This window comes from Vicia villosa, linkage group LG2, assembly GCF_029867415.1.
Source record: "Vicia villosa cultivar HV-30 ecotype Madison, WI linkage group LG2, Vvil1.0, whole genome shotgun sequence".
Taxonomy (NCBI): Eukaryota; Viridiplantae; Streptophyta; class Magnoliopsida; order Fabales; family Fabaceae; genus Vicia; species Vicia villosa.
The window spans coordinates 161,660,703-161,688,347 of NC_081181.1; the positions used below are offsets into that span (position 1 = coordinate 161,660,703).

A 27,645-nucleotide genomic window follows, 5' to 3' on the forward strand; every position below is an offset into this window, starting at 1 on the left:
TATAAACAATAACTCGAGTTTCTTTTCTTTTCCACACACACTAATGTGGAACTAGAATGATTTTTCAGTTTAATAGAACAAATTTTTTACATTGTATTTTGCATCTTTGGCACACCTCGTATCCTTTGAGAAAATTGCATTAATATATCTCTTTAGTTTATTCAAAAAAAATAGTTTAGCAACACCATTTTATTACAAAATTTTAAAGGCATAGAAGGTTCGTTGAACATCTAAGAAGAGCTAATGACTCCAACTTATTACTAGAATAGTTTAATCATTTTAAGTTCACAATAGGAGTCAATAATTAAATGCTAACAAGGATGGACCTAAACAGATTACAAGCATCATAAGTAAACTGCTTACATAGTAATGTGGTGACATGAACAATACTGCACTGCTATGTGCTCTTTCGAAGAGCTAAATTCAAAAGGTAGCTGAGAGCTGAATCAACAGATGATAATGCAACAAGAAGAAATGCCACAATAACAAGAGTCAGTGTCGCGGTCCTCAGCTGCCAAGGATTCATAAAGATATATAAGTAATCATTCAACACATTATGATTTGTAACTGAAAATAATAATAATCTAATGAGACATACCGTATTACTAAAGCTTGGCCACTCGATGTATTTCAGCTGGCTAGGTTGCTCAATTAAAAACACAAATAAGGATTTTAAACCCCTGAAAAAACAGTTTGCTATTTTTAAATATAATTCTAGTCAAAACTGAACTCATATCCTGATTTTCCGTTTTTCATGTCATCAATCGTCGATAGAGTTACAAGACCATATCATTTTATATTTTAGTATCATGTTCAATAAATCGGAACAAGGGATTAACTAAACTACTGCACTTTGTGGATAAACTGAAGTTTCATAAATACCATAAGGATTCTTTGATCAATGTTAGCAAAATGGGCTCCTCGGGCGAATCATCATAGCTTATATACTGCTGGTCATTACTTGAAGCAGACATCACAATCTTGGTGCTGATATTGTTTGAATATTTTTGTTTTATGTTGGCTTTACAAATCTGTCAATACAAAGCATGTAATCTGAAATGATAAATAACCACTACAAACACATTCACAGATACATATACCCAAGGGGGGGAAAATACAGAGAGATGAGGAAATAATTACCATTTGTGGAGTAACAGAATCATCTCTGTGATAATAACCAATTCTTGCCGGAAACTTTGACTGCAGAAAAGGAGTATCTTGATGAAGGAAACCTACAACATATGAAGAAAATGCAGTTAAACAAGATACAAAATTAACACTCATGTGTACAAACCAATATAGTTAGAAATAACAACCTGAATAGTTTGTTGGCAACAGAGAAAGAATCGTCATTTGAGATTCAAATATTTGCTAGTGGATCATAACCAATTCAAACCTGCAAAAGTTTATACATACATCATCAGAATCGTCATTTGTGATTCAAATATTTGTTAGTGGATCATAATCAATTCAAACCTGCAAAGGTTTATACACACATCATCAATTTGTTTCAAAATGAAAAACCTTTTCTCTTTATGCTTTTGCTTATGATACTCAGAAACATTGACGCATGGTTTTAAGTTGTGGTTGTGGCAATGCTGCAAAACTATATATTTCAGTCAAATGTAAGCAAATACTGTTGTTGTGGAGACCTCTTAAACCGATATATTGTGGCTGCAACTATGGTTGCAACCGCAATTTAGCACTACATTTTGTCAGAGAAGAAGCCATAGGATACAAAATATAAGAATATCAGAAAAGAATGAAAATAAAACAAACTTGAGTCGATTGAATCAATTGAGAGCTCATGACATTTATTCTCACTATTCAAAGTGTATTACACCTTATACATATACTTTTAGAAGATATGAAAAATGTTTTACAACATCCTACAATGACACCTTTCAATTTACCATTAATCAAAAAAGTTTCACATTGCATGAAAATCAAAATACTAAGACTCAGTTTGGATCAGGACCGACTTTGAGGGTATGCAAGGTGAGCTAAGCACATGCCGAAATTTTTTCAAAATTAAACTGAGGGTCTAATAATAGATTTGCCACTGTTAAACATTGGCTAAATAGAGTTCATAATTAGTTTGCCACAATTATATCGTGATTAACCTACAAACAGTCTCCAAAAACCTAAGATAACCTTGGTTTGGATAAACAGTCTCCAAAAACCTAAGATAACCTTGGTTTGGATAAACAACTTAATTAAACACTTATCATATAAGTGTTTAAGTATAAGATATTTCTATAACAAATGATAAATAAAATATAAATGAGTTCATACAAGCTATAAGTTATTGCTAAGAATCCCACGAAAGCCCACCATACAGCTATAGCGAAGGGGGCCCATAACCCACATCGGACAAATGTGGCTCAAGCATATGTTTCTAAGTAGGGGCGATCATCACTTTACAAGTTGATTTTGTAAGTATGAATTAGCCCCAACTCAAATTTGAATTTTGAATATGGTAACGGAGCCCTTGTTCAAGATCTATTGGGTCACTTGCTATCTAATTTCCGCTATCAGGTCACCCACTATTTACAAAATGAATTTGTAAGGTTGAGTTAGACTCAACTCAAATTTTAATAGTTATTCTAGACAACTTATAGATAACAAGAACAACAATAACAATAACAAAATAACAACAACAACTACTACAACAACCAAGCCTTATCCCACTAAGTGGGAACGGTTACATGAATCAACTTCCCCGATAATGTTCTATCTAGGACAATACTTCTACCCAAATTTTTAATCCTGAGATCTTCCGTAATAACTTTTCATATAGTTTTTCTAGGTCTTTCTTGACTCCTCTTCATTTGATCTACTCTCCTTACCACAAAATCTACCGGTATTTTCTCTAGATATCCAAATCACCTAAGTCTATTTTCCACCATCTTTTTTACTGTAGATATAGTATCTCTAATAATGTCATTTCTAATCCAATATTGTCAAATCTTACCACACATCCAATCCAATGTAGCATCTTTATCTCTACTACACTTTATTTTGGGGTTGATACTTAACCCCCAACATTCTATCTCCATCATTCTATCTCATTCTATCTCGTACAACATCGCAGATCTTATATGTCATAGGTCTTCCATGTCATAGAGATTCCACAAAGTTTATGAATATGCGGAAAACATAAAACTTGTGGACATGTCATACCTTTTCATAAGTTCTATGAAATAATTTCACAAGTGTGACATAGACTCAAATAATTCAATCTAATCATGCCTCAAAGGTAGTTTATAACCGCGCAATCTCCTCAATGCACCGAGGCGGACAAAACTGTTAGGGCTTAGGCAAGATCCAAAACAAACCATACAAGAAAGTTCTAAAAAAATGAAATACCTGTACGGGTTTTCTCCCTGTTAAGGGAGGACGGCGACCAACTCCGGCTGAGTTCCCGACCAGATTTTGCTTTTACGGCTGTAAGTTGGGTTCAGTGCGACTCCGGCAAGACTGTGCTTTGTTATCTGCTAGTGAAAGTGAAATGCATCCCAAACCCAATTCCAACGGTGATACAGTGATACTCTGATAATTAATGTAGTTTTAATTTTTTTTCTATTTATTTATATTTAGTTTTTCCAAATCCAAATTTATAAATATAAAAAAGATTGAATAGGATTTAATGAAAATATTCAATTTAGTTTTTATCTGTTACATACACCCCTCAAATCGCATGAAGAGGTTTTCAATGATGCCGGAACAAGTAATTCAATGATACATGCCTAAGTAAAGTTGATCCCAATATTAGGCCCAAACGTATGAAAATTCTTTCTTGAGAATTCAACCTAACATCTCCCAAATTCAATTTGGCACCCTCACACTTTAGAATATTTGATCAAAATATCATTTAAATAAAAATAAGTGAAATTGTAAAAAGTTAAACTCATTATTTTGGATTTTTTGAAACATATTATAACATTAACGATTTGTGAGGAGTAGTTTACTGGTTAATCACAAATAAGCATGTCTCTTTTCTTTTTTTGTGATTGATAGATTTTTTTAGCATGTTCATTAAATTTTGGTATATATACTTGCATTTATATCACATTTTAGAAAGATAGATATTGATTTTTTAAGGTTTACTGTGTTTTTAAAATTGCAGGTAGAAGTCCATAGGTTATACCAGCATTTTTCAAAAAAATTGATGGAATTTCATAATGTTTATTTTTGCATTTTTAAAAATTTGGTGATTATGCGCACTCAACAACTATTTGAAAAATATGATACAACAAATCTTTTTAAAATTAGATAAGAGGAGATATAGTTAGTCTCTCCATAGGCAACGTTGAGGAGGCATAAGTTGTTGCGATTGAAATGATTGCTCTAGAGGCTGATATAGAGGTTCCTAATTGGGTTGATACAGAGGTGTCTGATCAAATTAATATAGAGGTGTCTGATTAGGCTAATACAAGTGACGATTATAAGGGTTCCGCATATGAGGGTTCCCTGGAGGGCCCTTCGACCCTACATTGTTGATCGGGTATGATGATCACTTTGCAATCAAATTATAGCAGAGAAAGGTAAGAATATTTTAATTTTAATTCATTTTACTTATTAGTGGTTAATTGACAGTAGCTTATGGTTTATGCTTTAATTGTTACAAAATTGCGGGTCCATGAAGGTCCCTATTCATGGTCAGAAGCTGAAGAACTTCTCGCCAACGCATATGTCAGAAGTTGAAGAACATCCCGATTAACATAAAAATCTCTATTTCAAACCTCATAATAAATTTGTAAAAAAACTGCATAATATATCAAGTAAGGGAGCAAAGGAAATAAGCTATAATAAAAAAAAGAAAATAAATACACATTGCTTCAAAGTTCAAAATATAAAGTAACAAAAAGACAACAACAACTTTAAAAAAACATCTAATTTTTGGAGAATAGAAATAAAGAAAAACAACAATATAGCACAACTAGTGGCGGAGCTAGAAATTTTAGGCTGCATGGGCAAATGGTGTAAGATTATTCATCTGTTTTAATTTTCGCACCCTATTTTTACTGATTTTGCCCCTAATTTTACCCGTGATTTTGTCTAGAAATCAACTATTAAATTGGGGAGAGTACAAAAAAAAAGAGTTGAACCCGAGCGCGTGCCCGGGCTCGTTGGGCCTTGGAACCGCCCCTGAGCACAACTCTAACAAACAATAATATAATGATGTGTGAGTAATACAAAAAAATCATGCATAACACATTGAACATCACAACAAAATAAAATATTGATACAAATAAATAGAGTAATAAAATGAAAAAACAACACAAATCAATGAAAAATAAGCAAGATATTAAAATCAGGACATGAAACACAACAAATAAAACAAAACTAAAAACAAACTAGATGAACAAACTTGATACTGCAAAAGACATGCAAGTGCGAAGATAAAATGAAAAAAGTGCAATGAGAACTAGAGACGACAAAAAAGAAGCAATGATGGATAGTTTCAAACTTATTCTTATATTTTTTTAATGAAATAGTGAAGTCCGACATATTTTGGACTTTTTCTCTTCAAAATCACATTGAACTCGCAAACTTACCAAAGACTTGTGAGTATTTCTAAGTTTGTATGCATCAATCTGAATTTGACCGAGACGACTTTGAAAAAGTATATGCAAATTTAATAGTAAAAACATAATAACAGTAAAACCATAATAACTTGTTGAAAATGTCATATTATTTTACTAGAGTTTTCGTAAATAGGAAATTCACCCTCCTACCAATCAACTATAATAATATCTCCGATTGACTGAGTTCCATATTCTATGAATGAGTCGTCCATCAAGATGTTTGAGCTTGTAGGCTCCATTATGAAACTTGTGATATATACAATACAGTCCCTCCTAGTGAGGTTGTATCCTTATCTGTTGGGCGGGAACTACGACTTATTGTAGCACCAAATTGCCTTCCTACATCTCTCTTTGAGCTACCTTGCAGTTATACCTTATGGCTACTCTTTTTTTAGCGACGAACTCTCGGATGTGGGTGACATCTCTTGTTTCATCAATTAGGTTAGCGACACATTTTGACCCCACTTCACTCTCTTCCTTCTTGAACTAGAAGTGTCGACATGATGGCATGTTGATTTCAACTTGTACCATGGTGTCTGCTCCATATAATTGCGTAAAGGAATTTTCTCCGATGGTGGAGTAAGGGGTAGTATGATATGACTTCGTGCAACTGCTCGTCCTTAAATCCATTGGCATCATCCAGCTTTTTCTTGATTCCTTTCAATATCCCTTTATTAGTAAATTCTACTTGTTTGTTCGCTTGTGAGTGTTTGTACTCCTATGTCCTTGTAGAAATCGATCCCGGTAGTACTGGTGAAGTGAGTTCCATTGTCAGAGACGATAATTCCTTGTAAAATGAACTTGGACGTAATATTTTTTTAATAACTGCAACGAAATTTTTCTACCCTAATATTTGACACAACCTCTGCCACTATCCACTTTGTGAAGTAATCTACTCCCTCAATCAAGAACTTTATTTTGCCATGAGCTATAGGAAAGGGTCGCAGAATATGAACCTCCAAATGATAAAATGGCCGAGGTGTTGTTACAGAGTAAAAGAGCTTGGCTAACGCATGGTGTAGACTTGCATGTATTTGGAGTTTATCACATTTCTTAATGAAATCCACATTGTCTCTCATTATTAAAGGCGAGTAGTAACCTGCTCTTAACAGCTTGTGGGCCAAGTCTTGCCCACTAATATGGATATCACAGACCCTTGATGAACTTCACCAAAGGCCAATGTCATTTCGTGTTCCCCCAAGCACATTAACATAATAGTGTCTCTTCCCATTTTGTAGAGCTTCCCCGACATAAGAATAAACTTTGTTGCTTGCTTACGAATTTGCTTTTCTTCTGACTAGTCTTGAGGTAATTCTCTTGATTGTAGATAAAGTATTATAGGTGACATCCTAATTCAAGTCAGGGAGATATCGATAATGTTTACCTCCCCTACCTTTATGATAGGAATGGCGAGTGTTTATTTTATTATAGTACGGTTGAACCCTTTTTTCTTCTAACTAACCAGCTAGGACAACAAGTCTGCCCTAAAGTTTTATTCTCTAGGTACATACATTATCTCTAACGCTCTGAAACGCTCAAATAATTTATGTACCTTCTTCAAATATTTGATGAGTTGCGGTTCATTTGTCTGATACTCATCAGGGACTTGCTTCGCCACCAACTGAGAGTTGTTATTGGCCTTTAGAGTCGATGCATCTACTTCTAAGGCGAAGAACATGCCAGTTGTAACACCCTTCTAAACCCCGCGGCAAATTAAATAAATTTATTCAGAGTACATGAAATAAGGGTGCCACAATTTCAAAATAAATTAAAACATCATTCAGTCATGTCATGCATTCACTGAGGCAATTCTTATTAATCAAAACAATTCATGTTAACACAGCGGAAATAGTTCAACAGATTAAGTTTAACATTTTCAAACCAATCCTTCAACATAAAAACAAAACTAGAGTTATCAAAACTTAAACTCTAAACGTTCGCGTCCCCAGTGTTACAACTATCAGAGCACGACACCTGACGCTAACCAAACAACTGACTCATGAGCTAATCCTCACCGAGTCGAATAGCCGCTATCCTCAATCTGAAAATGACAACATGTAAGGGTGAGTCTTCATCATAATTAACAAATGTTATAAGGCTATAAGGCAATAACACATCATAGCTGTATTGTTCACCCAATTGTTTCACAAACAGACATTCAGACAAGTTTCATCATCACAAGCAATCAACCAACATCGTCAATATTTATAATACTGGAATGCATCCAATCATGTTATAAAAGTCATGCATATGAATGCAACTGACACTATGCATGTGGTACCAACATCATCAATGCGAATAACCCATGACCGATCCAACATCATCAAGATACGGCCCTGCCGGCACAGATTCCGCACAATGGGAATCATGCCCTTCACTGATCCAACACACCCTTATGGATACAGTATCACCAATGAACATGAATGAATGCAAACATATATGAACATACTTATACCATCGTCAAGTCTATGAGTAACATCGTCAAAATACCCATTTCATCATAATCATCATCATCATCAAGCATGTTTACATATATATGCATCATTCAATCATAATCACATCATTAATCATCACATAGATTATTTAATAAGGTTCGTTTAGCTCAAAACGGCACGCGAAACGGACCAACGGTTCAAAAGTTATGCATTTTACAAAATTCTGCATTTTTCAAAAACCTTCAGTGGTAATCGGTTACCCAAAGGCCAGTAACCGGTTACCCTGACTCACGAAACACATCCCCCTGGTTTTTGTATGGGTAATCGGTTACCCTGCTTCCAGTAACCGATTACCGACTCCCAGCCAACAATATTTCCCTTTTTACACTGCAGTAATCGGTTACCCTGCTCCCAGTACCCGGTTACTGCGTACCTGCAACCCCAAATTCTGCAGAAAACAGCATTCCAACCATTCCCAACTCATTCCAATTACACCAATTCGAATAATAGGAAATGAAATGCACACATACCACGAAAATACACATCACAATACATCAATTTCACATCAAACAAAGCCATGATCACACAATATCATAGATTTCATCCACAAGATCAATTATCATACAATTTGATTCAATCCCTAAACCTATCATATGACTCAATTGACCCGAATCCTACATCTATTCAATATTATTAACCTCTAACCCGATAATAGATGATAATCAGAGAAGTCCCCCCTTACCTTAGTCAAATCCTTGAGTGGGTCTTCTCCCTCTTGGTTCTCTTTCACGTTCTTCAGCTCCTCTTCTCACAACTTCTTGTTTTTCACGTTCTAACTCTTTTTTCCTCTTGTTTTTCCTTATTTCATGAAAACATAAAATTAGAGATGGGCTCCCTTACACTTACACCCCCATATTACTAATCCCACCATAAGGCCCAACAACTTAACATTTTATATTTCTTTCCACATAATTCCAATAAAATGCTAATCCAAATTAATTAATTTAAAATTAAATTAAACTAATTAAATTAGAAATTTTGGGATGTTACAACTCTCCCCCACTAAAAGAGTTTTCGTCCTCGAAAACATACCTCAAGCAAAGAGTTCCGGATAGCAATCTTTCATCTGGCTTTCCAACTCCCAGGTGACATTCCCCTCAGCCGGTCCTCCCCAAGCTACTCTAACCAAGGCTATTTCCTTGCCACGCAACTGTTTCAGCTTCCGATCTTCAATCCTCACAGGTAAGGTTTCAACGGTCAAGTTATCTTTCACCTGCACATCATCTACTTGAATCACATGAGATGGATTTGCAACGTACTTCCTCAATTGCGATACATGAAATACGTCATGCAAATTTGCAAGCATTGGCGGCAAAGCAATACGATAAGCTACTTCTCCCACTTTTTCGGAAACTTGGAAAGGTCCAATAAAACGCGGAGTCAACTTCTTCGACTTCAACGCCCTACCAATTCCTGTCATAGGAGTAAATCTCATAAACACATGGTCTCCCTCTTGAAACTCAAGTGTTTTCCTCCTCTTGTCATGGTAACTCTTTAAACGACTCTGGGACGCTTTCATCTTCTCTTGAATCATCTTAATCTTTTCCGTAGTTTGTTGTACAATTTCCGGTCCAATCACAACACTCTCACCGGACTCATACCAACATAAAGGCGTCCTACACCTCCGACCATACAAAGCTTCAAACGGAGCCATACCGATACTCGAATGAAAACTGTTGTTGTAGGTAAACTCAATCAAAGGCAGATAACTATCCCAAGCACCTCCTTTTTCTAGTACACAAGCACGTAACAAATCTTCTAACGACTGAATCGTCCTCTCAGTCTGTCCATCTGTCTGCGGATGATAAGCAGAACTCAATCTCAGCTTAGAACCCAAAGCCTTCTGCAAACCTTCCCAGAACTTCGACGTGAATCTCGGATCTCTGTCTGACACGATACTCGAAGGAATACCATGTAGGCTAACTATCTTCTCAATATACAATTGAGCCAACTTTTCCATCGGATAATCCATCCTCACTGGTATGAAATGTGCAGACTTCGTCAACCTGTCCACAACAACCCAGATAGCTTCACAATTCTTAACGGTCCTCGGTAACCCAGAAACAAAATCCATTGATATGCTATCCCACTTCCACTCGGGAATAAACATCGGTTGCATGAATCCATATGGCTTCTGATGTTCAACCTTTGACTTCTGACACGTCAAACAAGAGAATACAAATTCAGCAATTTCCTTCTTCATTCCAGGCCACCAAAACAGCTTTTTCAAATCATGATACATCTTGGTAGCACCAGGATGAATACTCAATCCACTACGGTGTCCTTCTTCTAGAATACTCTTCGGGAGTTCAGCAAGATCAGGAACACAAACCCTATCTCCAAACCTCAATATACCATTCTCGTCAACTCTGAATTCACCTCCTTTACCTTGATTAATCGAAGTCAACTTATCGATCAACTCAACATCAGCTTTTTGACCCTCTCTGATCTCTTCTAGAATACCACTGGTCAGCTTCAGCATACCCAATTTAATACTAGTAGTAGTACCTTCGCATACCAAACTCAAATCTCGGAATTGTTCAATCAAATCCAATTCTCTAACCATTAGCATGGACATATGCAAAGTTTTCCTGCTCAATGCGTCAGCAACTACGTTTGCCTTACCAGGATGGTAATTCAAACCAAAATCATAGTCCTTCAAGAATTTTAACCACCTCCTCTGTCTCATATTCAGCTCTTTCTGGTCAAAGAGATACTTCAGGCTCTTGTGGTCACTGAACACCTCGAACCTCGAACCGTACAAATAATGTCGCCACAATTTCAAGACAAAAACCACAGCTGCCAGCTCTAAATCATGAGTCGGATAGTTCCTTTCATGCACTTTAAGTTGTCTCGAAGCATATGCGACCACTTGTTGATTCTGCATCAGTACACCACCTAAACCCATCAGCGAAGCATCGCAATAAACAACAAAGGATTCTGCTGGATTCGGCAAAATTAAGATAGGAGCACTCGTCAGCCTCTTCTTCAACTCTTGGAATCCCTCTTCGCATTTTGCATCCCAAATAAAAGTCTGACCCTTCCTGGTCAATTTAGTTAACGGCAATGCTAACTTTGAAAATCCTTCTATAAACTTTCTGTAGTAACCTGCAAGACCAAGAAAACTACGAATTTCCGACACTGATTTCGGAGCTTCCCACTGAGATACCGCTTCTATCTTCGTAGGATCAACAGCAATACCATTCTTAGAAATCACATGTCCAAGGAAACTAACCTCATTCAACCAAAATTCGCACTTTGACAATTTTGCGAAAAGTTTCTTCTCCTTCAATAATTCTAACACAGTTCTGAGATGTTCTGCATGCTCTTCTTCGTTCTTGGAGTATATCAAAATATCATCTATAAATACTACCACAAATTTATCAAGATAAGGATGGAAGATTCTATTCATATACTCCATAAAAACACCAGGTGCATTCGTAACTCCAAATGGCATCACCGAATATTCATAATGCCCATACCTTGTTCTAAACGCCGTCTTCTGAATGTCATCTTCTTTCACTCGAATCTGGTGATATCCAGACCTCAGATCAATTTTACTAAACACGCAAGCTCCAACCAACTGATCCATCAAGTCATCAATCCTCGGCAACGGATACCGATTCTTGATAGTAACTTTGTTTAATTGTCGGTAGTCTACACATAGTCTCATGGAACCCTCTTTCTTCCTTACTAACAATAACGGTGCACCCCACGGAGAAACACTCGGACAAATGAATTTCTTCTCAAGCAACTCCTCTAATTGCTTCTTCAACTCGGCCAACTCTGATGGTGACATACGATATGGTGCCATCGACACTAGACTAGTTCCCGGAATCAATTCAATAGTAAACTCTACTTCTCTTTCCGGTGGTAAGTCATTCACATCTTCAGGAAAAACTTCCGGAAATTCACACACTACTGGTAATTCACTACGCACCACCTTCTCTTTCAGGTCCATCATTTCGAACAACATGAACACTGCCGCACCGTCCTTAATGGCTTCTTTCACTTGTCTAGCCGTCATGTTCAGATCATCAGTATTAACAGCTTCGGGAAAGATTACCGTCTTCATAAAACAGTTTATATGAACACGGTTGAATTCCAACCAGTTCATTCCCAGGATGACATCGAGTTGTTTCAATGGAAGACACACTAAGTCCATTCCAAACTCTCTACCAAAAACATCAACAGAACAATTCAAACAAGCAGATGAAGTAGTTATTGAACCCGACGCAGGAGTGTCAATAACCATGCTTCCATTTATTTCAGATATTTCTAAATTCAACCTTTTAGCGCAATCCAAGGAAATAAAAGAATGAGTTGCTCCAGTATCAATAATTGCAACCAAAGGTGTGCCATGAATGAAACACGTACCTTTAATTAATCTATCCTCTGGAGTAGTCTCTGTCCCAGTCAAGGCAAAAACTTTTCCTCCAGCTTGATTCTTCTTCGGTTTAGGACACTGTCGTACCCCAATTTTTGACCTAGTTTTTTTTCATATAGTCATATCGCATTCGCATTTCATTTACATGCAAATCATCGCATTTCTTGTATATTTCCTAATTTTTATTCATCCTTTCTTTCTTTTACTCCAGAAAAATAAAAATTTATTTTTAATCCTTTTTTGGTCCTATTTAGATTTAGGCATTTTACAATTTTTTTTAATTAAATAAAAAATATTAACAAAAAAAAAGGTTTGGTTTATTTTTAAATTTATTATAGTAATTTGATTATATTTTAACTTTAATTTCTTTTTTCTTTTGCATCTTTATTTTTTATCTTTTAACCATTATTATTGTAACTATTATTATTATTATATTATTAGTTTATTATTATTATTGTTTTTTCTATGGTTGTATATAACAAAAGAAAAAATAGTGAGAATTAAAAAGAAGAGGGCTTTTGTATGTTGGCCCAATTAGTTTTTTTGTAGAGTCCAATTCACACAAAGTCAAACAAAAATACACTTTGAAACAAAAAATTTGCTGTTATCCCACGCCTCTGCTCTTGCTCTGTCCGGCTCCAAAACCATGCCATTACACTCCAAAATTCTGCTTCACCAGCCTACAAAACAGTCCAAAACCACAACAAACAAAGCTGCTCCAAGCCTCCAATTTGTCCAAAGCTTTCACCAAACTGGTTAAACAAAACCTGCATAGAAAAAGTAACAATTCAGATTACCAGAATTGTTCAAATTTCCTCACACTTTCCCCCCTAAATCACTTCTATCCTTCTATATAATAAAAGGGGGGCAGCCACACTTAACGAAAAAAACCCTAGAGAAACTACTCAGTAACAACAAAAGGGGGCCACAGTTCAACGAGAGAAACCACTCCAAAAACAAAAAATCACTTACAAACTCTGTTCCGCAGCAAACCAACCTCCTTCACTCTCAAACACACATCCTCATTCACTTACCACAAAACAACTCAACCTTCAACCTTACCTCTATCAAAGCCGCAAAACCACCTCCAGGCAATCAGACCAAACCTTACTCAGCAAAGACACCATCACGAATCCCCTTCACCCACCAACATAAACCCTAACCTCACGACTTCACAGCAAGAACAATATATTGCAACACGCAGAAATACAACATCACGCAGCAAGCATAATCAATCTCAGAAGCAAGTTCAAGAAAGAAGAAGGAATTGTGGAGATTAACAGAAGAAGCCAAAGAAAAACTTACCCGATTCACTTTTGGTTTGTATTTCTCTCCAATTTCTGCTCACTATGTAGCTGTAACCATTGAAAATAATGAGATTTGGGGTATTCAGTAACTGTTGGGGATAAGGGTATCAATATTGTTTGTTGTTTGTATACTTTCATGATCCAAATTGAGAATCGCGAGCGAGCTTGAGAGCGGAGAAATTATGTTGTTTGAGAGAGGAATCGAGAGAGATTTCGCAGAGAGATTGAGAGGACGAGAGAGCGGCCGCGAGAGAGAAGAGAAAAAGTTTCACGTTTCGGAAAAAAAAAGAGGCGCTGCCTCTGGGTTTTCACCAATCCGGTTTGAATGAAAGATGGGTCTCAGATCACTCTGACCCGACCCAACCAGTACCATATCCCTAAGTCTGTTTTATTTTTTCTATTGGGCTTTAAACATTTTTTTTGGATTCATTTTGGTTCATGGACCATTGTTTTCTACACCCTACATTTTATTCAAAATAAAAGCATATGCCATATTTTCAAATTAATCTCTTTTTTCCACTTCAAATTATTTTCACAATAAATCTTGGTCAACACCAAGTGTCTATTTTCCTATATTCCCTTTTAAACTTCAAAAATATACTTTAATTGAATTCTTGAGTTTTAATGGAAAGAAGAGTTTGTACGTACTTGTACAATTTGTTCTTTAAACATTTAGGCGATGGCCGTTAAGCCATTGTTCGAATGTTTAAACTCCATTAAGGACTTCTTCAAACTCAATTTAATTCACCCTTTTTTTTACAAAAAAAGCACCTTCTTTTAATCAAATCATTTTATCTATAATGGAAAGAAGAGTTTGTACGTACTTGTACAATTTGTTCTTTAAACATTTAGGCGATGGCCGTTAAGCCTTTGTTTGGATGTTTAAACTCCATTAAAAACTTCATAAAAAACTTGTTTTAGCGAGTTCTTCTTTCGAGTATTCTAAGCGATGGCCGTTAAGCCTTTGTTTAAATACTTGGATCCAATTAATTGTCTTTCAACTCATCAAATCATCTTCATCACCTACGAGGAGGTTGTACGTACTTGTACAATTTTCTCTTTCAAACATTTAGACGATGGCCGTTAAGCCTTTGTTTAGATGTTTGATTTCTCTTAACAAACAAACTTTCAATTCATTCACACCCTTTTACATTATAAAACACTTTTTTCATAAAACGAGACACTTATTCAATTTCAATACGAACATACTTCCACATGTGAAGATCTAACATCTTCCACTCGAATGCGATGATGGCCAAAATCATGTCTTATCTTGATTTAGTTATCCATTCTTGTAGTGATATCATATCCATGTGCGCGTAGTATTTCCATTTGAAAGCGATCGAGTACCTCTCGCTAAAATCAATCAACAAACAAATTCGGCGTTTTAGCCCAAACTACGATTGCTCTGACTTTCCCATTGCACTAGGGAATACGTAGGCACAAGATACAAATGTCTTGGCGAGCACAATAATAAAAAACCTTTTTTTTGTTCCTTTCTTCTTTCCAACCTAATAAATAACGCAAATAGATAATAAGCTAACAATAAATCACAAGAATAACTAAATGGGTCCCATCGAGTACGATGGAGGTGAGGGGTGCTAATACCTTCCCCTTGCTTAACCGACTCCCGAACCTAAATTTGGTTGCGATGACCATCTTATCCATTTTCTTTTCTCTTTATGGGTTTTATCGATATTTTCCCTTTCCTTCTTGGAATAAATAAAGTTCGGTGGCGACTCTGTTGTACTCCGAATGCGTGGAAACGTGTCGAGTCACATTTTTACCGCTACAGAAAGTGGCGACTCTGCTGGGGATATCCAAGAGAGTCAACCCTAGTTTAGTTTTTCTTGTATTATTGTTAGCTTTATTTATTTGTTCATTTATTTCCTTTATTGTTTGATTTCTTATTGTATGGTTGGAATCTTATGATTATTGGCACTTTGTGGACAAAGCTCTACACCCGAGCTCAAGAAACACATAAGATAAGATGGTGGGTTAGTATTAAACTTGCTTGACGTAGTGTCAAGTGGGAGGTACTAATGCCCCGCCTAGAGTAGGTCCTTTGAGAAGATGTCTTTGGTTGAGTAAGTTATTTACTCGAGCGATGATGTTTTCAATTTGGATCGTTAACTCTAGGGACCTTTAGAATAAACCTTAAACCATGACTTTTTAGGAAACGGTGGTTTCGCGCCCAACTTGCGTAACGTAACTATTACCGTGGGTAAGTGCGAAAACCACACTCAGAATAGGCTTCATTTGAAAACATGGTTGTGTGGGAAGTTATTTGCTAGATGATCAAGTTTTCAAAAGGAGCTCGTAACTCTGAGAACCGTGTCTAGAACCTTGTCGTAAAAACCTTAGAACTATCCTATTGTGTGCCACTTTGTGCTGAGAAATCAGAATCTTTATGTTTCATATGATTTGAAATCCATTACATGTTAATCATTCATGACATACATCTTTGCATAAAAATGACAAAAATTTCATGCATCCATATTCATACATTCAAGTTGTCAATTCATATCGTCTGTCTTCGTCTTCACATTTTTTTCCACTGTCAAACTGGTTCCTCAACACTTGAGACTAGAATTATGTTTCAGTAAACTATGGAAGAGCTTAAACAAGAAGAAGATCAATCAACTGGGTCAAGAATGACAAGTTACTAGTGTTTCAGACAGGATCGATCTTCCTCGTCACTGATTAGTCACTAGGCCTTGTTTCCTTCTGTTTGCAATTTCCTTGTTTTATATTGTGTACTGCATTGAACTTTGTTTGTTCCTGAATGTTAGTTTTAATGAAATGAGCATTACATATTTGAATCAATTCACTTACATCCACTGTGTTTATCTTTATGCTTTATCTTTCAAAAAAAAAAACAAAAATATATCTCTTGTTCACTTTCTTTATCAACTTTTGTTTATGCAAAGATTTGAGGGAGGATGATGACAACGAAATACCCAAGTTGTTGAATTGTATGCTTTCAAATAAAACTTTGTTGATGATGTACAGGCATTGTTTCAATCCCCAAACACTGGAGAAATAAGGAAGTTAATCCCTAGTCAACCCATTTGAGCCTTCGAAGTTGGAGTTTCTTTTTAAACGAAAAACCCGCAATTTTAACCTGGGGCAGGGTAGTTCTCAGTTAATTTGTTTATGCATTCAATTTCAAGAAAATCATTAAGTACACCTTTTAAGGGTTTCAATCAAAAGTGACCAAGATGGTTATCATTAATCATTATCAAGGCAGTCACTATCTTTCCAATATCAAAAAAATTCAAAAAAAAAAGAAAAAGCCCGCTAAGTCAAAACCTACGAAGGAGACTTAGGCAAAATTGGGACATCCCGCTGGCTGTAATCTCAAATGAAGACAGTTCAGGCAAAATTTAGGGATAAAGCAAAAAAAGAGAAGTCAATAAATTCCATGAACAACAATAAAACGTTGTGACTATTAAATGGAAGAGGTAACTGCCATCTCAAAGATTCCCTTGGTCTTTAAACCATCATCATTATCATAGGTGCAATTCCAAAGTCTCTTGGAACCTGAATGCATAATTTGAATTAACTGAGCGTAGGATTGAATATCATCACGAAGAATTGGGTGGGTACAAATATACTTTGAGCCTATATCCTTTGTTTCTGAAACCGTGAACCAAGCCACGTTACAGCCTTCAAAAGACCTAATTGAAGCAAGGTTTATTTTGAAAGCATACTACAACAAGGTTGCGTTAACCTGACTCCTAAAGATCTTTGCAAATCGTTTGATTTACCATACCTTTTGCTTTATCCATCACTTTGATTGTCTTGACAACTGCGCTTGGACCTTTGATTCATTTGCTATACATCAATAACATCTTTTCAATAAAAGACTTTGATTTCAAAATATGCTTTGAGCGTTGCATTAAAATTACCATTTTTGAATAAACATTTTATTTGCAAGCAAGTACTCATCTTTCAAGGAAGTTCAAACAGTCAAGATACTTGATCAGTGATCCTATCAGGGGCACGCCACTTCAAGGTCCTTTTATTCAAGACTTATACTAGGGCATGCGTTCCCGACATTCATTTCAAAAGAACTAAAGCAACGATTAGATAACAATCAGCCAATCAGGGGCAATCTTCCTCAGCAATCCCCAAGCAGTTTATCAGTCCCTCTCAAGAGGATCATCGGTGTGGCAAAACCATGTTGGCAGTGTTCTCGTGTTGAGGAATCAGAGTTCCAATCTTCCCTCGCAAAAGAGTCTACCTCAGCTTTCATAACCAATTGCATCACATTGATCATTCATCACGCATAGAAAATTCAATATCATGCATCAAAACAAAATTCATACTCATCTGCATTCTTTCAATGCCACATTGTTATCAACACTTTATCTTGTTATCAAAGCCCAACTTACTTGGCATCTACCAAAACAATATTTGTCTCTTCATCCAAAGCTACTGTTGGATTTGTATTTGTCTCTTTTCTTCCAATGCTACTATTGGATGTCGTCTTGTTTCTCCCCGTCCAATGCTACTATTGGATGTCTTTTGTTCCTCTTCCTCTAAGGCTACTATTGGATTTGTATTTGTTTCTCTCTGTCTAAAGCTACTGTTGGACATGATGTTTCTCACCTTTTATCCAAAGCTACTGTTGGATACCACAATCCTTAGTAAAGTGTTATTCAAAGCTACTGTTGAATGATCTTTACATCTCTGAGCTGAAATACAATAAGTTTCTCATCCAAAGCCACTATTGGATGTTCTTGAGTTTGTTTTCTCATCCAATGCTACTATTGGATGTTCGCTCATATTTTCCAAAATTGGTATCCATGTCATCTATTGCTCCTCAGGATGACTCTGATATATTTTCTGGTTCAGGTTTCCTTTTTGCATTCAAAGCCACTGTTGAATCTCTTTGGTTTCCGTATTATCCAAAGCTACTGTTGGATTGTCCCCGATATTTTTCAGAGTTTGGATTCCATTCGTTCAAAGCTACTGTTGGACGCCTCTGTTATATCTCTGAGTTTGAAGGTTTCCTCTTGCATTCAAAGCCACTGTTGAGTCTTGTTGGTTTCCTTCCATCCGAAGCTACTGTCGGATGTCTCCGATGTTTCCCCAGAGTTTGGATTATTTTCATATTCATTCAAAGCCACTCTTGAATGTATTTGATATTTGATGTCGTCTAAAGCCACTCTTAGACGCTCCTTCCCAAGTTTTGTTTCAGATTCGTTCAAAGCTACTATCGAATTAGACATTCCTACTGTCATTTTTATCCAGAGTTTTATCCCTCGTTTCAAAGTTTCTCCATCAACAGTTTGTCTTTTTGTGACACTATATTCCCCATAGAATTTAGAGTGTCCCATATCATATTGCATTGCATTCATGTCATAAGCATCGTTGCAGCGATCTTAGGACAAAAATTGTGTACGTTATATTTAAGTCTCTTCACATCTTCGATGGAAGAAACTTAAATAGGGGCATCTGTCGTACCCCAATTTTTGACCTAGTTTTTTTTCATATAGTCATATCGCATTCGCATTTCATTTACATGCAAATCATCGCATTTCTTGTATATTTCCTAATTTTTATTCATCCTTTCTTTCTTTTACTCCAGAAAAATAAAAATTTATTTTTAATCCTTTTTTGGTCCTATTTAGATTTAGGCATTTTACAATTTTTTTTAATTAAATAAAAAATATTAACAAAAAAAAAGGTTTGGTTTATTTTTAAATTTATTATAGTAATTTGATTATATTTTAACTTTAATTTCTTTTTTCTTTTGCATCTTTATTTTTTATCTTTTAACCATTATTATTGTAACTATTATTATTATTATATTATTAGTTTATTATTATTATTGTTTTTTCTATGGTTGTATATAACAAAAGAAAAAATAGTGAGAATTAAAAAGAAGAGGGCTTTTGTATGTTGGCCCAATTAGTTTTTTTGTAGAGTCCAATTCACACAAAGTCAAACAAAAATACACTTTGAAACAAAAAATTTGCTGCTATCCCACGCCTCTGCTCTTGCTCTGTCCGGCTCCAAAACCATGCCATTACACTCCAAAATTCTGCTTCACCAGCCTACAAAACAGTCCAAAACCACAACAAACAAAGCTGCTCCAAGCCTCCAATTTGTCCAAAGCTTTCACCAAACTGGTTAAACAAAACCTGCATAGAAAAAGTAACAATTCAGATTACCAGAATTGTTCAAATTTCCTCACACTTTCCCCCCTAAATCACTTCTATCCTTCTATATAATAAAAGGGGGGCAGCCACACTTAACGAAAAAAACCCTAGAGAAACTACTCAGTAACAACAAAAGGGGGCCACAGTTCAACGAGAGAAACCACTCCAAAAACAAAAAATCACTTACAAACTCTGTTCCGCAGCAAACCAACCTCCTTCACTCTCAAACACACATCCTCATTCACTTACCACAAAACAACTCAACCTTCAACCTTACCTCTATCAAAGCCGCAAAACCACCTCCAGGCAATCAGACCAAACCTTACTCAGCAAAGACACCATCACGAATCCCCTTCACCCACCAACATAAACCCTAACCTCACGACTTCACAGCAAGAACAATATATTGCAACACGCAGAAATACAACATCACGCAGCAAGCATAATCAATCTCAGAAGCAAGTTCAAGAAAGAAGAAGGAATTGTGGAGATTAACAGAAGAAGCCAAAGAAAAACTTACCCGATTCACTTTTGGTTTGTATTTCTCTCCAATTTCTGCTCACTATGTAGCTGTAACCATTGAAAATAATGAGATTTGGGGTATTCAGTAACTGTTGGGGATAAGGGTATCAATATTGTTTGTTGTTTGTATACTTTCATGATCCAAATTGAGAATCGCGAGCGAGCTTGAGAGCGGAGAAATTATGTTGTTTGAGAGAGGAATCGAGAGAGATTTCGCAGAGAGATTGAGAGGACGAGAGGGCGGCCGCGAGAGAGAAGAGAAAAAGTTTCACGTTTCGGAAAAAAAAAGAGGCGCTGCCTCTGGGTTTTCACCAATCCGGTTTGAATGAAAGATGGGTCTCAGATCACTCTGACCCGACCCAACCAGTACCATATCCCTAAGTCTGTTTTATTTTTTCTATTGGGCTTTAAACATTTTTTTTGGATTCATTTTGGTTCATGGACCATTGTTTTCTACACCCTACATTTTATTCAAAATAAAAGCATATGCCATATTTTCAAATTAATCTCTTTTTTCCACTTCAAATTATTTTCACAATAAATCTTGGTCAACACCAAGTGTCTATTTTCCTATATTCCCTTTTAAACTTCAAAAATATACTTTAATTGAATTCTTGAGTTTTAATGGAAAGAAGAGTTTGTACGTACTTGTACAATTTGTTCTTTAAACATTTAGGCGATGGCCGTTAAGCCATTGTTCGAATGTTTAAACTCCATTAAGGACTTCTTCAAACTCAATTTAATTCACCCTTTTTTTTACAAAAAAAGCACCTTCTTTTAATCAAATCATTTTATCTATAATGGAAAGAAGAGTTTGTACGTACTTGTACAATTTGTTCTTTAAACATTTAGGCGATGGCCGTTAAGCCTTTGTTTGGATGTTTAAACTCCATTAAAAACTTCATAAAAAACTTGTTTTAGCGAGTTCTTCTTTCGAGTATTCTAAGCGATGGCCGTTAAGCCTTTGTTTAAATACTTGGATCCAATTAATTGTCTTTCAACTCATCAAATCATCTTCATCACCTACGAGGAGGTTGTACGTACTTGTACAATTTTCTCTTTCAAACATTTAGACGATGGCCGTTAAGCCTTTGTTTAGATGTTTGATTTCTCTTAACAAACAAACTTTCAATTCATTCACACCCTTTTACATTATAAAACACTTTTTTCATAAAACGAGACACTTATTCAATTTCAATACGAACATACTTCCACATGTGAAGATCTAACATCTTCCACTCGAATGCGATGATGGCCAAAATCATGTCTTATCTTGATTTAGTTATCCATTCTTGTAGTGATATCATATCCATGTGCGCGTAGTATTTCCATTTGAAAGCGATCGAGTACCTCTCGCTAAAATCAATCAACAAACAAATTCGGCGTTTTAGCCCGAACTACGATTGCTCTGACTTTCCCATTGCACTAGGGAATACGTAGGCACAAGATACAAATGTCTTGGCGAGCACAATAATAAAAAACCTTTTTTTTGTTCCTTTCTTCTTTCCAACCTAATAAATAACGCAAATAGATAATAAGCTAACAATAAATCACAAGAATAACTAAATGGGTCCCATCGAGTACGATGGAGGTGAGGGGTGCTAATACCTTCCCCTTGCTTAACCGACTCCCGAACCTAAATTTGGTTGCGATGACCATCTTATCCATTTTCTTTTCTCTTTATGGGTTTTATCGATATTTTCCCTTTCCTTCTTGGAATAAATAAAGTTCGGTGGCGACTCTGTTGTACTCCGAATGCGTGGAAACGTGTCGAGTCACATTTTTACCGCTACAGACACTGTGGGCTAATGTGGCCCTCTTCACCAAAATTGTAACAAGTCATAGTCTTCTTCTTACAATCAGCGGCAACATGACCCACCTCTTCACACTTGAAGCACTTCTTCTGGTTCAGCTTGCACTCATTCCTACGGTGACCGACCTCACCACAGGTATAGCACCTGACAAAAGCACTGGAGTCTCCCCCACTAGGCCTCTTCCAACCACCAATCTTTGGATTACCTCTACCATACGGTTTTCCTTTTTCCATAGGCTTCTTACCCTTCCTGTCAACTAACTCGCGAGAGTGAGATGACTTCAGCTTAAGGTTATCTTCTTCAAAGATCCTGCTACAGTCTACCAAATAAACAAATCTCTGAATCCTCTGGTACCTGATTCCCTGCTTAATCTCATCACGGAGACCGTTCTCAAATTTGATGCACTTCGAGAATTCACTAGCTTCATCGTTGTTGTAGTGAACGTAGAACTTTGCCAACTCAACAAACTTCGAAGCATATTCTGGCACTGTCATATTACCTTGAACCAACTCCAGAAATTCAATTTCCTTTCGGCCTCGCACGTCCTCAGGAAAGTACCTTCTAAAAAACTCTCTTTTGAACACAGGCCAAGAAATACCCACATCATCAGCCTCTAGTTCAGCTCTGGTCGCCATCCACCGGTCATCAGCTTCTTCGGATAACATATGCGTACCATACCTCACCTTCAGATTTTCAGCACAATCAATGACTCTGAAAATCCGTTCGATCTCTTTCAGCCACTTCTGAGCACCTTCAGGATCATGCGTACCCTTGAACAACGGAGGATTGTTCCTCTGAAAATTCCCCAGTTGCCTGTCAGCACCGATCCCTGCCCCTCCAGCATTTCCTCCCAGCACACCAGCAATCATGCCCAGAGCCTCAGCGATAGCATCATCGTTTCTTCCTCCTCTTCCAGCCATTGCTCTGCTTAAATCACAATTAATTTAATCAGAACAAAAGTGTCGACAAGTCAGTTAGTACGAGTCGCATACACAGGAAAGACTGACACTAAGACTCTGGTCACAACGACCGAATATGCTCTAATACCACTATTGTAACACCCTTCTAAACCCCGCGGCAAATTAAATAAATTTATTCAGAGTACATGAAATAAGGGTGCCACAATTTCAAAATAAATTAAAACATCATTCAGTCATGTCATGCATTCACTGAGGCAATTCTTATTAATCAAAACAATTCATGTTAACACAGCGGAAATAGTTCAACAGATTAAGTTTAACATTTTCAAACCAATCCTTCAACATAAAAACAAAACTAGAGTTATCAAAACTTAAACTCTAAACGTTCGCGTCCCCAGTGTTACAACTATCAGAGCACGACACCTGACGCTAACCAAACAACTGACTCATGAGCTAATCCTCACCGAGTCGAATAGCCGCTATCCTCAATCTGAAAATGACAACATGTAAGGGTGAGTCTTCATCATAATTAACAAATATTATAAGGCTATAAGGCAATAACACATCATAGCTGTATTGTTCACCCAATTGTTTCACAAACAGACATTCAGACAAGTTTCATCATCACAAGCAATCAACCAACATCGTCAATATTTATAACACTGGAATGCATCCAATCATGTTATAAAAGTCATGCATATGAATGCAACTGACACTATGCATGTGGTACCAACATCATCAATGGGAATAACCCATGACCGATCCAACATCATCAAGATACGGCCCTGCCGGCACAGATTCCGCACAATGGGAATCATGCCCTTCACTGATCCAACACACCCTTATGGATACAGTATCACCAATGAACATGAATGAATGCAAACATATATGAACATACTTATACCATCGTCAAGTCTATGAGTAACATCGTCAAAATACCCATTTCATCATAATCATCATCATCATCAAGCATGTTTACATATATATGCATCATTCAATCATAATCACATCATTAATCATCACATAGATTATTTAATAAGGTTCGTTTAGCTCAAAACGGCACGCGAAACGGACCAACGGTTCAAAAGTTATGCATTTTACAAAATTCTGCATTTTTCAAAAACCTTCAGTGGTAATCGGTTACCCAAAGGCCAGTAACCGGTTACCCTGACTCACGAAACACATCCCCCTGGTTTTTGTATGGGTAATCGGTTACCCTGCTTCCAGTAACCGATTACCGACTCCCAGCCAACAATATTTCCCTTTTTACACTGCAGTAATCGGTTACCCTGCTCCCAGTAACCGGTTACTGCGTACCTGCAACCCCAAATTCTGCAGAAAACAGCATTCCAATCATTCCCAACTCATTCCAATTACACCAATTCGAATAATAGGAAATGAAATGCACACATACCACGAAAATACACATCACAATACATCAATTTCACATCAAACAAAGCCATGATCACACAATATCATAGATTTCATACACAAGATCAATTATCATACAATTTGATTCAATCCCTAAACCTATCATATGACTCAATTGACCCGAATCCTACATCTATTCAATATTATTAACCTCTAACCCGATAATAGATGATAATCAGAGAAGTCCCCCTTTACCTTAGTCAAATCCTTGAGTGGGTCTTCTCCCTCTTGGTTCTCTTTCACGTTCTTCAGCTCCTCTTCTCATAACTTCTTGTTTTTCACGTTCTAACTCTTTTTTCCTCTTGTTTTTCCTTATTTCATGAAAACATAAAATTAGAGATGGGCTCCCTTACACTTACACCCCCATATTACTAATCCCACCATAAGGCCCAACAACTTAACATTTTATATTTCTTTCCACATAATTCCAATAAAATGCTAATCCAAATTAATTAATTTAAAATTAAATTAAACTAATTAAGTTAGAAATTTTGGGATGTTACACCAGTGATGAGAGCTTTATATTCGACCTGATTATTACTAGCCTTGAATTCAAACTTTAATGATTTCTTGATCGGTAGGTCATATGGTCCTTCTAGAATTATCCTAGAGCCACTCCCTTTAATGTTAGAGGCTCTGTCCATCGAAAGAATCTAGACGGGAGAAATTTCCTCGCCAATTGGCATGCCTAACTCTACCAAAAAAAATCCAAGACCTGTGACTTGATGCTTTCTCTATGAGTATATTGGATGAGGTATTTAGATAGCTTGACTACCCAAGATACCATTTTTATATCTAGATTTTTCTTCTTGAGGACCTGACATACATGACAGTTTTTTTTGCCAATATCTGATGTTCTTGAAAATAAGGAATGATATTTATTGCGGTCACCACTACCGTTATTGCAAGCCTTTCTCTATATTGATTACAAGTCGCAATGCCTTTGAACAATTTTCTCTTGAAATAGACAGGTAATTCTACTTTATCTGTTTCTCGGATGAGTATTAAGCTTAACGCTTGGTCACTAACAAACAAGTAGAGATATAAAGGCGAACCTGTTATTAAGCGTGTTAGGATGGGTGGTGATGATAGGAATACTTTTAACATTGAGAATCTATTCTAGCATTTGTACTTCCATTGAAACCTCTCATTTTTCTTTAACGTGGAAAAGAAGTGGAAAGCCTTGTCACCTGCACTGAAAAGAAAACAAGAATGGGAGACTAAATGCCCAGTTAGTTGTAGAATCTCCTTGACATTAGAAGGGCTCCCCATATCTATGATGGCTTAGCATTTTTCTAGGGTCGCCTATATGCCTCTTTTAGTGAGCATAAAACCCAAAAAAAATTCATGCATGTACGCCAAATGGGCAGTTGCCGAATTCAAGAGCATGTTCTAATTACTGACTGACTCTAGGATATCTTCTAAGTCTACTACATGGATCTCCTCTTTTGATGTCTTCAGGATCACTTCATCAATGCAAACCTCTATGTTGTGACCTATTTTCTTTGAGTATACCATGTCCATGAGCCTTTGATAGGTGGCGCTATAGCTCTTAAGCCCAAAAGGCATGTCTTTATGGTAGGAATTACCATGGTTGGACATAAACGTCATCTTGGGTGCATCTTTAGGATTCATCTTATTCTGGTTGTACCTTGAACATGCATCCATGTAACTCAACATTTTGTAATCTGAACATTTGTCAATCAGGAAATCTATGTTGGGGAGAGGATATTGATCTATGGGACATGTGACTTTGAGGTCGGTGAAATCAATGCACATACTCCACTTGTTTGATTCCTTTCTTACAAAGACCATTGATCCGCTGTCGCGCGCGGATCAAAAACGAGTAGTTTTGAATAAAACCGTAGAAAGCGACAAGTGACTCGCGTATCGTATCACAAGGATTCTCGTTGATTATTAACCAAAGGTAAATCGGTTTAGGGGGTTGGTTTAGGTTCGAATTATAGAAAAAATGATTATCAAAAGCGATTAATGAAATAAGTTGTTTTGAAAAAGTGATTATAAAATTAAGCCAATCTACTGTTTTCGGTTCCGGCTTATCATGGGTTTCTACCTTACCAATTCCCTAAGCGGCTTCGATCTCTATTCGATTTCAATATCAATTGACAAGCGCAAAAGATATTAAACAGATTGGATTCCTATTCCGAATTAAGCAAACGGATTAATACAATCGCGAATTAAGCAAACACGATATAGAAACGCAATTTAACGACGAAGCGACGTAAACAACGATTAACAGTTAGGAATACAATCATACGAAATTAATCAAAATATTCCACGAAATAACAGATTAAGCAAATGCAAATTCATAGAATATAATTGAAAGAGAAACGAAATTGAGTTGATAAAATAAAAACCTCAAAGCTTTTGGAATTCGATTACAGTAGATCGACTCTGGATGTTTAGTTCTCCATTCAAGCGTACAGAGCAAAAGAGTGGAAACAAAATTGTGAATAGTAAAATCGTGATAAACAGTAACACAGCTGCTAGACCTAAGGGGAAAGAGTGCAACCCGTTTTACAATCTAACTGGGTCAAACATACGACCCAGGCCCAAAACTAAATGACCCAAAACTTAACTAAAACTAGTGTTGCAACTTCAACGAATTTTATGGCCCTTCTACAGTCCGATTCTGACTTTGACTCCAACATAAGAATTGTAGCTCTTTCTCTTAGCTTTCCGTCGATTATTAGAACGCCTCAATCGGACTTCTGGAACTCCAGTTATGATCGTTTCCGTGCATACTGTTAAAGCTGAAAATTAAATACGAAAATCAAATAACAATAAAAATAAATTAAAATATAAAAACATTATAAAATACAAAAATAAGACAAGCAAACCATGGAAATGTATAAGTACAACCGTCGAGGAATGTGCATCAAAATGCACTGATCAAATTCCCCCACACTTGAACTTTTGCACTCCGAGCAAAATGAAAAACAAAACAAAGAAAGTACAAATACATCAACAGTTACTCATCCTAGGCT

The 27,645-nt window shown here is 36.5% G+C and overlaps 1 protein-coding gene across 3 annotated transcripts; it reads right to left on the reverse strand.

Moving 5' to 3' along the window:
• Nucleotides 1-222: 222 nt before the first annotated feature.
• Nucleotides 223-3,569, reverse strand: LOC131652776 (uncharacterized). Of its 3 annotated transcripts, none has more exons than XM_058922732.1 (7): nt 3,370-3,569; nt 1,477-1,598; nt 1,317-1,396; nt 1,141-1,232; nt 883-1,031; nt 599-680; nt 223-511 (listed from the first exon to the last, which is right to left on the reverse strand). In XM_058922732.1, the coding sequence occupies exons 3-7, from the start codon at nt 1,351-1,353 to the stop codon at nt 398-400; spliced, it is 474 nt and encodes a 157-aa protein (XP_058778715.1). In that variant the 5' UTR covers nt 1,354-1,396; nt 1,477-1,598; nt 3,370-3,569; the 3' UTR covers nt 223-397. The 3 variants fall into 3 exon arrangements, with proteins under 3 accessions (XP_058778715.1, XP_058778714.1, XP_058778713.1); XM_058922731.1 differs by having other exon boundaries at nt 1,477-1,606; XM_058922730.1 differs by lacking the exon at nt 1,477-1,598 and having other exon boundaries at nt 3,370-3,568.
• Between the last annotated feature and the right edge of the window lie 24,076 nt (nt 3,570-27,645).

Coding starts and splice junctions, on each gene's coding strand:
- LOC131652776 (XM_058922732.1), bottom strand. CDS start 1,353: ATGACGATTCTTTCTCTGTTGCCAACAAACTATTCAG. Junction 1,233..1,316: donor GTTGCCAACAAACTATTCAG/GTTGTTATTTCT, acceptor CATATGTTGTAG/GTTTCCTTCATCAAGATACT. Junction 681..882: donor TTGATCAAAGAATCCTTATG/GTATTTATGAAA, acceptor CTGTTTTTTCAG/GGGTTTAAAATCCTTATTTG.